General features: G+C 38.7%; 1 protein-coding gene across 7 annotated transcripts in view; it reads left to right on the plus strand.

Moving 5' to 3' along the window:
• LOC108361137 (uncharacterized) overlaps positions 1-13,206 on the plus strand; it is a 140,686-nt gene extending 127,480 nt beyond the window's left edge. For 6 of the 7 annotated variants that reach the window (XM_017613687.1, XM_017613682.1, XM_017613681.1 and 3 more), the window contains 3 exons: positions 2,272-2,494; positions 2,562-3,319; positions 13,162-13,206. In XM_017613687.1, the coding sequence (XP_017469176.1) occupies positions 2,386-2,494; positions 2,562-3,319; positions 13,162-13,191 (897 nt within the window). In that variant the 5' untranslated portion in view covers positions 2,272-2,385 and the 3' untranslated portion in view covers positions 13,192-13,206. Of the gene's footprint in view, positions 1-2,271; positions 2,495-2,561; positions 3,320-4,211; positions 4,261-13,161 lie in introns of those variants that run through there. The other variant, XM_017613688.1, reaches the window with a different exon arrangement.
• The last annotated feature ends 705 nt before the right edge of the window (positions 13,207-13,911 follow it).

Raw genomic sequence — 13,911 nt, forward strand, 5'->3', positions numbered from 1 at the left:
CGGGGGTGGTTTCGCAACCAAATACACATTTACATAGCGAGCCGCTTGCTCCAAGCAGACACCCGCTTGCAGCCGCACCTACTGGTGAACAGACGCTGCAGACTTCAGTGAGCCCTTAAACCGAATAAGTCGGAGTGGCCACACCGAAGCTCCCTCTCTTTCTGCCGTGACCCAAGGCTCCACTCGGATTGGTTACCGCATCTCGCACATAGGTTTCTCACGTTGCCCAGAGTGTGCGAACGAGGACGCAAGAGTCGGGATTGAGTATAGCCATGCAACTGTAACTGCATTTGAAGCGCAACGACTATACCCCATTGGGTTTTCACAAACTAATATAATAATCACTACAGTCAGACTAAAAGGTATGGTGACTCATCATCATTTAAGCTCAAGCAAATTCTTTTTGCACTTAAGTTAAATGAATATTATTTGCGATGGATAGGCGATGATTTGACGGATAACATTTTTACTGTGGCATGATTTTTAATTCATTTAGAAAAGTTATGCTACGAAAAATTAAAGATAATCGAGATATCTTTCGAAACCTTCCATAGAAGCTCAAAAATAATGACAGAATGAGAATGTGAAGAAAACTGGGTGGTTCAAACCTTATCCAAGGTCACCGTGATATTTTGAAAAATCCGCTCTTTTCAATCCGACTTGCCAAGGACTTCTGTCAGGATATGAGATGGCAATTCCTTATTTTTGAAATAAGCACGTTCAAATCTTTCGAAATTTTACAGTTTTGTGCCAGAGCACGATGGCCAGCACACGATTGCCACGCTAGGACCTGGCGAGTCGGTGATTTGAAGTTGCCCTAGATACCAACTATTGAATTTTGGTTATTTGATTTCAGGACAATGTGCAATATTGATCTATTAGTTTTATTGGCCAAATAATAGACATAAGAACGATTATGACAAATGTAAACATAACAAAACTGTCAAAGCTAAACTTCAAAATGGGGGGGATTGCCAGATGAATGTACGTAACCAATAGTTATTCAAGACACGAACCATTATATCAGTATAGACACGAATTGACATGGCCACTATGAAAACGCCCAAACTGGCATACGATAAAAGAATCGGTGGTCACATAACACGAGGCTAGAAAAATATATTTCCTTTTTCCGAATTGGACACGGAGCGAACCACACTCATCAGCCCTCGCAAGAACGGAATTACAACCAAGTAATTAAAGTGTATTAAAAGCTTGTATTAAAAGCTGGCGACATTCGGGGAGTCGATACTCACCCCTCAGTGGAAAGTGGAAAGGGAAATCGACTGCGTCCAAGCAAATATAAGGAAAAAGGCTGACTGTAAAAAGCCTTTTTTTCTTGTATCGAGTTAATAGAGACAAAAGTGTGCCGTCACATTCCTTCCGACGAATCCCCAGCCATGTTGTTGCGTAGAATAAAGAAGTTGTGAGCATCAAATCTGGACCATTCATTTGACAGCAATTGAGTCACCATAAGCCGGTAATACAAAATCATTACACGTAAGTCAGCCACTTTCTTGCCACCATCCATTGGAAACGAGCTATCCATCAACCGTAAATAAAGATTCCTGTTTGGACTGACAAACTAAGGTCAAGCAAATCAATATATTTTCAAGCAGTCGGCTCTCCAACTAATAGTAAAACTCTTGTTTGCGCTTATGTAAACAATGGTTTAACTATGCCCTGTGACTTCGACCGCAAAATTTATACCGTAAAAAATCTTGTTTTTTGTGTGAAAAAAATATACCAGCATTACTTATAAGAGTTTCACCCTAGGTGAACCTAAAATTTTAGCAATGAGCCAATCTACACGATGACTTTCCACCCTGCGTTTTTTGTACGTTCCCTTTTAAAAAAGTCTTCGAAAGCCCTCGTGCATTTACACGATGACTTTTTCTTTTCGGCGTTTCTTGCGTTTTTTTTTTGACATTTAAGCGTGAAATTTTCTTTGTCCAACTCTTTCGTCCCCATTTTCAAAGCGGAGCGAATCGCAAATTCAAAGTAAAAATACGGAAAAGTGAATTCTATAAAAGCTAAACGTCAAAAACTGCCCTCGATTTCGCTGACCGTGCTTGCTTGCCTACCCCGCTGACTTCCCTACACTTCTTGCCAACAAGCTCGACACGCATGACCCAGGGTGAAGTCATCGTGTTAATTTAACTTAACAATTAAGAAGAAAATTATGCTCAAAGAATACATGATATTTATATATTTATTTCTATCATATTCGTTCAATATTGCTTATACATACATATGTACCATATTTTTCAGGCATTGTCATGTGTGGAGTAAAGTGAAGCATTTCGGTATACAAAGAATAATACCTCACAAGTCATTACTTTTACTCCAGTAAAGAAATACAAATTTTAAGGAAGCCCTAGCAACATGACTGAAATTAATCGTTCGCCGAATCCATACACAACTAAATTAATTCGACAGCTTTTAATAGTTGCTTTGATATCGATTCATTTAAAAATTTCGCTTGCCAGTAAAAGTGAGTAGAGATGAATATTTAATTTTAGCAGTTTATAGATTTACTGATTAAAGTTGTGTGTTTACAGATCCCTTCCGCAATCCAAATATTTGCGGGTCTCCGCAATGCGATGCTTTTTACAAAAAATTCAGTTTTAGGGATAAGATATATAAATACGAATACCACATCGATTTGACCACAGAGTTTTCTGGCACTGGCGGTAATACATCGAGCCTTTTTCTAAAGGCTACTTTAGACGTATTTTTCCCAAAACCTTGTGAAGGATTTCTTCGAATAAATGATGTTAAACTATGGGATACTCAAGTCAATCAAAAAAAAATAGACATTCCCAATTACAATGACATCGAAGCCATAAGTTCAAATGAAGATGATTACTATGGAGAATTTTCAGACTCAACGACACATGCAGAAACTCGTGATGATAATGATGATATGCACCCAAAAAGTTTCGAAATGGCAAGAGATCTACAAGAACATTTATTACGTTTCTCGTTTGAAGATGGTTTAATTACTGAAGTATGCCCAAACTCTAAAGAATCTGTTTGGGCGTTAAACTTTAAAAAGGGTATATTGTCAGCTTTTCAAAATACAATGTCGCGTTTTGATGTGGATTTTAATACAACAGAAACAGATACTTCAGGAGAATGTAATGTAAACTATTCATTAGAGGATACTAATGATGTTTTCATTCAGATACGCAAAACAAAAGATATTATTTCTTGTCGGAACCGTTATTCAACAAACTCGATATTACAAACTACTCCATACAATTTTCGGGATGATAAAAACATATGGCCTATACTTAACTCCAAAAGCTATTGCAATGTAAGTATGATTTTTTTTTAATTACTAAAATTTGTAAATTCCGTTTATATGCAAGGTACATTAAAAAACGTAGAAGCCAATTTAACGTCAAGCTTTAAAACGTCAAAGAGTAAAAATGAGAATGAGAGCAAGGCGAATTTATATAAGGTGGTATTGTTTCATTAGCTGTGAGTAGCGTTTGATTGTAAAAATTTTGTATTTCGCTATTAAGTAGGTGAAAACGTGAGAGTGTTTGTATTTTCAGTCGCCCTTTTTCATTCGGGGAAGAATAGCAGACATTTGACAATGGCCCGCTAAAAGCAAAAACAAAATACAAGTAATTGTAGTATATCGTCACTAGAGACGAATAAAGGCGCGCTAGTGTTTCGACGGCGAAAAAAGACGCATACAAAATTTGTACGAAAAAAGGCGCTTAATAAAAACTTCGGCGAAGAAAGACGCGTAACCTAGTTGACGGTGAAGAAAGACGCGTAATCATAGATTTATACTTGGCCAAGGACTGTCACTTCAGCATTATTCGCCAAAAACTCTTTACGGAATGTACATACTATTACAACCGCAAACATAGTTGACTGCGAAAATAAGTTTACGCGTCCTTCTTCGCCGTCAAATATTTTAACGCGTCTTTCTTCGCCGTCAACTATGTTAAGAGTCTTTCTTCGCTGAAGTTTTTTATGCGCCTTTTTTCGCGGTCAACTTTTGAGCTCGCGTCCTTATTCATGTCTAGTGACGATATGTTGAATCGATACCACGTTATATGTATTCGCCTTGGATGAGAGTGTGGAATGAAATGTAAAAAATTTTAATTCACTGGTGCCATTTTTAAGTAAATTTTTAGTTTTTTTTTATTTATAAATTTTGTTTAATGTAAATTGGTTTATTGTTTATTAAGCTATCACAACGTGATTGATGAGTTCCAGTCTTGTTGGAGTGTATTTCCGGTAGCGCTACGTCACAGCTGCTTTCCCTACGTTCCTTCGGCGAAAGATATTGAGGGTCGTTTAAAAAAAATAGAGGTGTGTTCATTATATTTTACACCTCATAAAACCATCGCTTCAGGTGTTGCATTTTTAATATACATATGTACATATGTTCGAGATAATATTCATTATTACACATTAGTTTAAACCGCGCAGCATACATATGTACATATTGGACATGTGCGCAAGATGTTTAAAAGTGTACAACAATGCCTTCGTCTCAAAAGCGTGTATTGATTGTCGTTGTCTTTGAAGTTGAGTGTAGAGCGAATACAGAGAATCTAGAAACAGCTATTCACAAAACCATTGTGCACTGTTGAATAAAGACAATAGTGTAAAGCGTACAATGAAAATACTGTACACTTCATAGTGTACACAGTGTCAATTGCGCTAGCAACCACCGCAATACACACAAGCAAAAGCACAAATACAATAACAAATACACACAACTCGCCAAAAAATTATATAAGAAGTTGTAAGAAATAAGGAATTTGCTAGCGGCGCTGCTTGCAGCGTTTATTTTACATGCTCTATAAGCCTTATATAAGGTAAGTATTCTCCAAGTGATGCCCTATTATAAGGGATTATTAAAGCCTTTTTTTAAATGGCCTATAAGGCTTAGGCATAAGGGTCTCTCAGAGAGAGAGAGAGCAAACCTTATGAAATGATGACGATGGGAGAAATAGAAGTTGTATGGCACAACCTTTATTTTACACCTGATTTTGCCCTATTGATGTCATTGGGAATCAGGTTTAACTTTTTCTCTCTCAGAGAGATTAAAAAAAAAATTAAAAAAATTTAATTAAATTTTGTGGTCCGTCTGATGAGAATTGAACCCGGACAGTCTTGGCAGCAACCGATTGTATCAAGCATATTTGCACACTCAGCTACAGCCATACATGTACATGTGCTTTTAAATGTTCAGTTTGAATCAACACCACATTTCACTGTGTTGATGTCATCATTTCATAAGGTTTGCTCTCTTTAATAATCCCTTATAATAAGGCATCATTTGGTGTATAATTACCTTATATAAGGCTTATAGATCATGTAAAATAAACGCTGAAAGCAGCGCACTATAGGTAAAACACGAGTTTTTTTTCAAAATCGTAGATCTTCGCTTAGAAAAGAGATAATGGAATGAAATTTTGTTTTATCGTGAAGATAAATGATCATATAACGTTATGTAATGAAAAACTATAGAGAAGTTACAACAACAATAACTTTACCCTCAAAATACCGTCCAAAATTTCACTTTTTTTTAAGTTTTGGATTTTGGCTCCAATTCTATTAGAAAACACTATATTTAATACACCATTAGCACTGTTTCTGAAAGATTTCTCTTTATTTTATCTTAAGACTTGATTTTTGGGACATTGGATGCTGTACCGGAGTGGCCAGATTGGAAAAAGAAAAGCTCCTTTAAACTCTAATAACTCGTAAACTATCAGCTTTCACAAATAATTGATATAATAAAAATGGTTATACTAGTCGATATCTTTACGAAAGTGCAACATTTAACCCTTTAATGCAGAGTCTGTCATACATGAAACGCTTTTTAACCCTTTCAAGGCAGAGGAAGGAGGTTCTCAATATGCTTTTGAGCGTGCTTTTTCTCATGTTGACGTGGATAGTAATCGTAAAAAATTTTTCCATAGTAAAATAATAATAAAAAAATAAAAATAAATAAAATAAAAAAATTAAAATATTAAAAAGCGTTTCATATATGACAGACTCTGCATTAAAGGGTTAAATGCTGCACTTTCACTAAACCTCATACTGTCCAAGTACCGAACCCCCCGGTACCACCCTCACGAATTTCGTCGGGAGGCGGTTGAGTACTAGGCTCGCACGGTCGTTCCAGTCAGTTGTACTCAGTCCTGGGCTACACCTAGTAGGCTTTCCCACGTCTTGTTTAAAGAGAAATGCCCTTTTTTGTTTTAAACTATTTATTTGTTTATCTCTTAGATACAACTTATTATCTTCGTTTTATAGACAGTAAGTACAAATACCTTCAAATTACGGAATGCCTTATGCCTGCTTTTTGACGCTGGCATTGCATTGAGCAGGCTTGCATAAGAGACGAGTTTCAGGCCCGTATACGTATGTATACTGCCTTTAGTCTAGGGTCCAATCTGCACCAACGCCCCGTGCGCCCGAAATTCGAAACTGAACTTTATTTGGGGCGGGAACGCCCTAGGTTCCAGTCAGCGCCTATTTTCGATTGCGCAAATTTTCGAGATTGCCATCTGGGCGGCTGGAACGCCCTAGGTTCCAGTCTGCGCTTACGCTTTAATTGGTATGATTCATGTTGAAGGGACGGTCTGAAAGCACAAGTTTCTAAGCTGTCTTGCTCGAGCAGCTGGAACGGCCTAGGTTCCAGTCCGCGCCTACACTCTGGTTGGTGAACATCATAGTTTGGTTCCAGTCCGCGGCTATGCAAAGAGTTAACTTAATCACGGGTGATACGCCGCTGTCTCTTTAGGTCCCTCAGTTCTTGCAAAATTGAAGTTAGTGTGTCGCTAGTTGATGCCCATTCACGGGCTCTTTTCACCATATAGTCGACTACTGACTGTGGCGTAAACACGCCTCCAACAGCTAGTTTCAGTTGGTTCATCTGCCGATGGAATCGAGGGCACTCAAAGATACGTGTTGGACATCTTCTTCCACGCCACTTCGACAGAAGTCGCAGTACGGGTCGTGCTCATGTGTGAATTTAAACAGGTATACCTTAAAACAGCCATGACCACTCAAGAACTGACTGAGATAAAAATCTACTTCGCCATACGTTCTACTAAGATAGGATACCAGATTGGGTATGCAGTGATAGGTGCAACGACCTTTAGTCGTACTATTCCACATATTTTGCCACTCCGTAATGCTGCTTCCGAACTTCACGTCGGTCTAATTGAGTTAGAGTACGCGGCGTAGATGCAAGGACCGTCGATTCTCTCGCCAGTGTATCTACGGGTATCATACTGGCGATTACGACATCTGCTTCGTCCGACACTGTTCTGAAGGCGCTGCAAACTCGGAGCGCGCATAAACGGTATGTTGAGTTGACTCCGCGGTAGTATGCTGGACACTGTGCCGCGTTTGACCAAATTGGGGCCACATACTTTTTGGCTTTTAACCACGCTCGCTAAGAGTAAACGCCTGCGCTGTTTCGGTCCCCGCTTAGTAAGCATTATTTGCGATAGTCCCGTGATCGTTGAAGCTGCTCACATAGCTCAATTGGGCGCTGAAAGTAAGACGCTTGTCTAGCACCACTCCCAGGTATTTAATTGTGGGTTTCGTCATGATGGTGTCGCCAATTTTTAGCGCTGCCTCCACTAGTTTCTTACGACTCGAGATAAGTATTGCTTCTGTTTTTTGCTCGGCTAGCTTCAGACCGAAANTAAGACGCTTGTCTAGCACCACTCCCAGGTATTTAATTGTGGGTTTCGTCATGATGGTGTCGCCAATTTTTAGCGCTGCCTCCACTAGTTTCTTACGACTCGAGATAAGTATTGCTTCTGTTTTTTGCTCGGCTAGCTTCAGACCGAAACTATTTAACCAACTTTTAATCACGCCGACTGATGATGCTACCTTTTCGCATATGACATCAAGAAGTTTCGCAGATTCTACTACCGCAATGTCATCTGCAAAACCTACTATGGATGATCCTTCGGATAATTCGGTACGAAGAACTCCATCATACATAATGTTCCATAGTAAAGGGCCTAGTACGGATCCTTGTGGATCGCCACCTGTTATCTCAGCTCGCTGCAGGCCCTCCTTCCTAACGAAGAAGAATAATTTCGATATATCAAGGGGGCGTGGCACCTCCCATACAAACTAAAGTTTTCACACAACATGTCTCTGGAAGTATTCATCGTAGACTGCTGCTACTTAGTATAGAGATATATAATATCAACGCCAAACTCATGGAAAAAATGGGAGTTATTGTAAAAGGGGGCGTGGCGCCTCCCATAAACACTGAATTTCGCACATTTTTAAATTCGCCTTGGTCGCTACGTTTATGGCAAGGCGTATTTAACAAGGTAGTGCTAGCCGTATATAAGTAAAAAATTACACTAACAAATTATACGCAGATGTCCATACTGTCATTGGTATGAGTTACAACAAACACATCATTTTGACGTGATGGCCTCCACGGCGAAAAACTCAGCTGTCGCCCAACACCACCTTGGTTTATGGCTTTCTTTAAGAAACACCGGGGCGAAAATTTCAACTGCTCCTGTAACACTAACTTATATGAGTTCGCTTTGCTATCATCCTCACATATGTTCATCAGAGTATATAAACGAAAAACGAATTCATTCAAGGCGATAGCAGGAGCACAAACACTACTCTAAAAATCTATACGCACAATAACAAACATGAACAAATGTAACATCATTTTTGACAATCACTACAATACGCATTGACTTTAGGGAGTGTCTATTCGCACTTTGCCAGTGTCACCAGTGTACCAGTGTCGGACGGCTTCGGTTCCGCCAATGTACCAGTGCCGCCAGTGTCGCCAGTTTCACCAGTATCACCAGTGGCGCCAGTATCACCAGTGTCACCAGAGTCGCCATTGTATCCAGTGTCGCCAGTGTCACCAGTGTCACCTGTGTCACCAGTGTCCCTAGTGTCGCCAGTGTCACCAGTTTCTCCAGTGTCACCAGTGTCGCCAGTGTCACCGTGTCGCCAGTTTCACCAGTGTCGCCAGTGTCACCAGTATCCCCAGTGTCACCAGTGTCGACAGTCTTTGCCTCCGGCAGTGTCGCCAGTTTCAACAGTGTCGCCAGTGTCATAAGCAGGGAACGGATTTTTGGGACCTAAAAACCTATAAAAAAGGCAAAATAAAGTAACGAAATAGGCTGGAAAAGGCAAAATAAAAAAGCGAAAAAGGCAGGAAAAGGCACTAGGTATTGCAAAAAAGGCAAAACAAAATAGCGAAAAAGGCAGGAAAAAGCAAAAACAAAGGTATTGCCAAAAAAGCAAAATAAGGCAATAAAAAAAGACAGAAAATACGAAGAACAATCAAAAAATATATTTATTTTAGAAATTTTTATATTACAAGTAAAAAGAGAAAAACTATGAACTACTAGTTTCATTATATGAAAAATTTGTACTTTGACTCTTTCAGCCGCACTCACAGCCGCACTCAGAGTCGTTTAATGATTACTTAAGGTGTCCCTCAGTAGCGATTTGAAAAAATTCCCTCTCAGAGTCGGTTAATGATTCGTTAACGGCATTAAATGAACATTAAAGTTAAGTAAACAAAAACCTTTACTTAACTTTTTAACGAATGATTTTGAAATTTTTTCTTTGTTTTCAATAAATTTCAATTTCGATAAAGTTGCTGTAACAATGGCAATGGCCCAGTGAGCAGAGCACTTTCGAGCCATTCAAGAGATCCGAGTTCAATCCTCGGCATCGAATTTTTTTATAAATTTTTCTTTAGTTTTATTGCTTAAAAAATTTATATTTTTTTTTATTTAACGTTTGGAAACTTTTTTGATTCATCTTGTTTCAGTTTCTCAAATTTTTAGTTTTTCCTGTTATAAAAAATATTTTTTCATTTCGTTTAGCTTTTAGAAAACTTATTGCTAAACGATAAATATAATNGTTTCTAACTCATAAAACTTTAATCTGTATAGTTGTAGTAACATTGAACCACAAGATGCATTTTGAAGTTTTCTGGCAGCATTTTCATTCGATTTTCGCGAAGAAAAGCCTTGAATGTACTAAATGTGCGCTCGACGTAAGTTGATACAAGTGGAGCCCAATTTAAATATGGAACGTTTGAAACGTTCATATTATCAGAAATAAGGGCGTTTTCCTCGCCTTTTAAAATTTTATTGTCTTCAAGTCTACGTTAGCTGAGAAACACCGTTTGGCAAGAGGTCCCTGCGCTTCTATAAGCCGCATGGGCATGTGTATATTTTTTAATCTTAAAAAAAAAAGTTGTAAATGCTATAATCACTTTTTTAAAGGTAGAAAAGGCAAAAAAAGGCAAATATCTTAAAAAAGGCAAAAAAAGGCAACATCAAAAGTGTATATATGGAATCAGGGAAAGCTAAATCGTGGACATTCTTAATCGAATATACTCTATCTCTTTAGCAGAAAAAAGGCAATTTCCATAAAATCCGTTCCCTGGTCATAAGTGTCACCATTGTCACCAGTGTCGCCAGTGACACCAGTTCTACCAGTGTCGCCAGTGTCACCAGTGTCACCAGTTTCACCAGTGTCGCCAGTGTCACCAGTGTCTCCAGTGTCACCAGTATAGCCAGTGTCGCCAGTTTCAACAGTGTCGCCAGTGTCACCAGTGTCACCAGTATAGCCAGTGTCGCCCGTTTCAACAGTGTCGCCAGTGTCACCAGTGTCGCCAGTGTCACCAGTGTCGCCAGTGTCACCAGTTTTCTCCAGTGTCACCAGTATAGCCAGTGTCGCCAGTTTCAACAGTGTCGCCAGTGTCACCAGTGTACCAGTGTCGGACGGCTTCGGTTCTGCCAGTGTACCAGTGTCACCAGTTTCACCAGTGTCACCAACAACTGGTGCAACTGGTGACACTGGCGACACTGGTGACCCTGTCGATACTGGTACACTTTTTACATAAACTGACGCTTGTTCAAAAGCAGTCATACATATATAACGTTGCAGTACTGATGTTTTCAGTCCCTCAGGATGAGGATCTAAGCAGAAATCGGGTAGGGGTATGCAACAAAACCACGGGTTAATGGCAGAATTGGAAAAAGCGAATATGACAAACTCATTTTTTTTTTTAGATAAGCATCAAACTGGCTGGCACACTTTATATTATTTCACTATGTTGATAAGCTATGTGTAAAAATTTTGGAAATTGCTGTGTAAAATCTGTCCAAATTTCAAAAGAGTGTCAATATCATTCAATTCAATTCAATTCAGTGTTTATTGAGTCTATGATTACAAAGAATCTTACAGACTAGAATAAAGCTAATAGGTAAAAAATTAAGAACTACACCAGGAGTACACAGATTCCATTAAACTTCTGAAAGACTGCCTACTAATAGAAAATTCAAGATTTAAATTTTTTGAAATTGCATTAAGTGCATCATCCAAATCGGGCATTGAGCCCAATAATTAGCTTTAGCAGGGATAACATAAAACGGCGGGACAAACCGCAATATTCTGCTCGGGACATTGAAACCGATATGCACAAGTAATTCCGGACAATCAATGACGCCAGAAATCAAGTCGTAAACAAACATAAGGACATGTCTTCTACACTCAAGAGAGTTTAAATCTATAAGCTTGCAATGAGCTATATAGGGCGGAAGAGGGTCAGGGAATCGAAGCGGCTGAAGGGCAAACCGAATAAATTTTCTCTGGACACGTTCGATACGAAATGCATGGCAATTATAAATAGGACTCCAGATAACCGAGGCATGTTCAAGTTTTGAACGAACAAGAGAGCTAAAGAGAGTTTTCCTTGTATAGGGATCCTTAAAATCCTTGGCATGCCTTCGCAGAAAAGCTAGGTTCCTGTAAGCCTTCGGAAGAATATAGCATATGTGATTAACAAAGGTGAACCCAGAGTCAAAAACGACACCAAGATCAACAAAGTCATTAACAGAAGCGAGTTGTACATTTGAAATATAGAGTTAGAAAAATTTTAGGGTCATATGGAAGCATTTCTTTATATTGAGGGATAACATATTTTTTTGGCACCATACTTCGATATTAAACAGATCTTCTTGAAGTAACCGCGAATCGGAGACACAATTGATTTTACGAAACAGTTTCAGATCATCGGCATACTTATTGAATATTACTGAAACAGGACCCGATATCGTTAATAAACAGGACGAACAACAGCGGACCAAGGACACTGCCTTGGGGCACCCACGAAGTAGCGGCAAATTGAGAAGACCTGCAGTTTTCAATTTCAACAAACAGGGTTCTATTTGAAAGATATGACTTTAACCAATTTAAGAAAACCGAATGGAAACCAATGCTTCTTAATTTACGAAGCAAAATTGAATGCGATACCTTATCAAACGCCTTGGAGAAATCTGTATAGATGCTGTCCACTTGGTACCCATTTCTGAACGCAGATACACAAAATTCATAAAATTTAATTCAGCGAGGTTCGTTACGGTAGAACGACCACCGACAAAACCATGCTGACGAGGATTCACGATACTTTTTAGGGCAAAAGATAGTTTCTCCAATACCACCTTCCCAAAAAAACTTGGAGCAAACAATTAATTTAGAGATAGGTCTGTAATTAGAAACATCACACCTACGTCCTGACTTGAAGATGGGCGTGATGAACGCTACTTTCCAGCGCTCGATGAAAACCCCTGAACCAAGAGAGAGATTGAAGATCATACACAGTGGAACACAAACGGAGGAATGACATTGCTCAAGGAAAAAGGGACAAATACCGTCGGTATCACATTTAAAAGACTTTTTAAGAGAGAATATGCCTCTGATAATGTCAGATTCTGTCAAAGACATCGATCCAAAGTCTAAACCTTGTGGAGGACAAGAATTTACTGGAAACCTGGAGGGGTTGTCATCAGCGACAAAATTTGATTTAAAAAACTCAGCGAAAAATTCGACAGTATCACTAATCGACTCAGAACTCTTACCATTATAGTACATACAGGAAGGTATATTTGAGGAGCCCGATTTGGAATGGATGAAGCTCCAGAAGGCCTTGGGATTTTCCTTCAAATCAGTCTCAAATTTACTAATATACTTGTTATAAAGAAATGTATCCAAGATGTTAAATTTTCTCATGAACGAGATATATTTAGCCTTGAGATTAACATTATCAAGCTGACTTTAACGTAGTGTATAATACTTGTTTCTTTTATTTTTAAGATTTTTGAGTCTATTTGTGTACCAGGGTAATCTATGAACCCTAGGCGGCAGCAGCGGAAGATATTTAGAAGAACATCAAAACACTCTGAGACAATCTTAGAAATAACAAGTAAGAAAGTCTAAGTTCGGGCGGAGCGGAACATTTAATGCCGGCGCAAATATTAAATATATGTTTCTCACCTTTCCGAAAGCTACTGCGACTTGGTAAGTCGGGCTGTATTAATTTTGAGTAAATTAGCGTCCTTAAATTTCGAAATATTGAAGTTTCAAGCATTTCTGAAACTTACCGTTATATGAAAAGCTCCGTAATTTTAGTTCGATTTCGATAATTTTCTACGTTTTGCTTTTATGTGGCAAGCACAATAACCATACCGAGTTTGGTACAAATTGGTAGAACGGTTAGCGAGATACATATATGTGATCATAAGTGGGCGGTGCCACGCCCATTTTCCAAAATTTTATCATAAACGTATTCTTTGCTAAAGAATTGTTGCAAGCGTCAATTTTTAATAAATTAGCTTTAATATTTACTGATTTATCGAAGATTTCTTATTTCTCTAAATTACCCTTATATGGAATGTGGGCGTGGTTATTGTCCGATTTTTGAAATTTTCGGCCATTTGGTATGCTGTACCAAGGCGAACAACTGTGCCAAGTTTGGAAGAAACTGGTGCAGCGGTTGCCAAGATATACACATGTAAAATATCGCAGTTTTCGTATTTCTGAAAATTACCGTTATATGGGAGGTAG

The sequence above is a fragment of the Rhagoletis zephyria genome, unplaced genomic scaffold, assembly GCF_001687245.7.
Source record: "Rhagoletis zephyria isolate East Lansing unplaced genomic scaffold, Rhagoletis_zephyria_1.1 Rzeph_scaffold_00703, whole genome shotgun sequence".
Lineage (NCBI taxonomy): Eukaryota > Metazoa > Arthropoda > Insecta > Diptera > Tephritidae > Rhagoletis > Rhagoletis zephyria.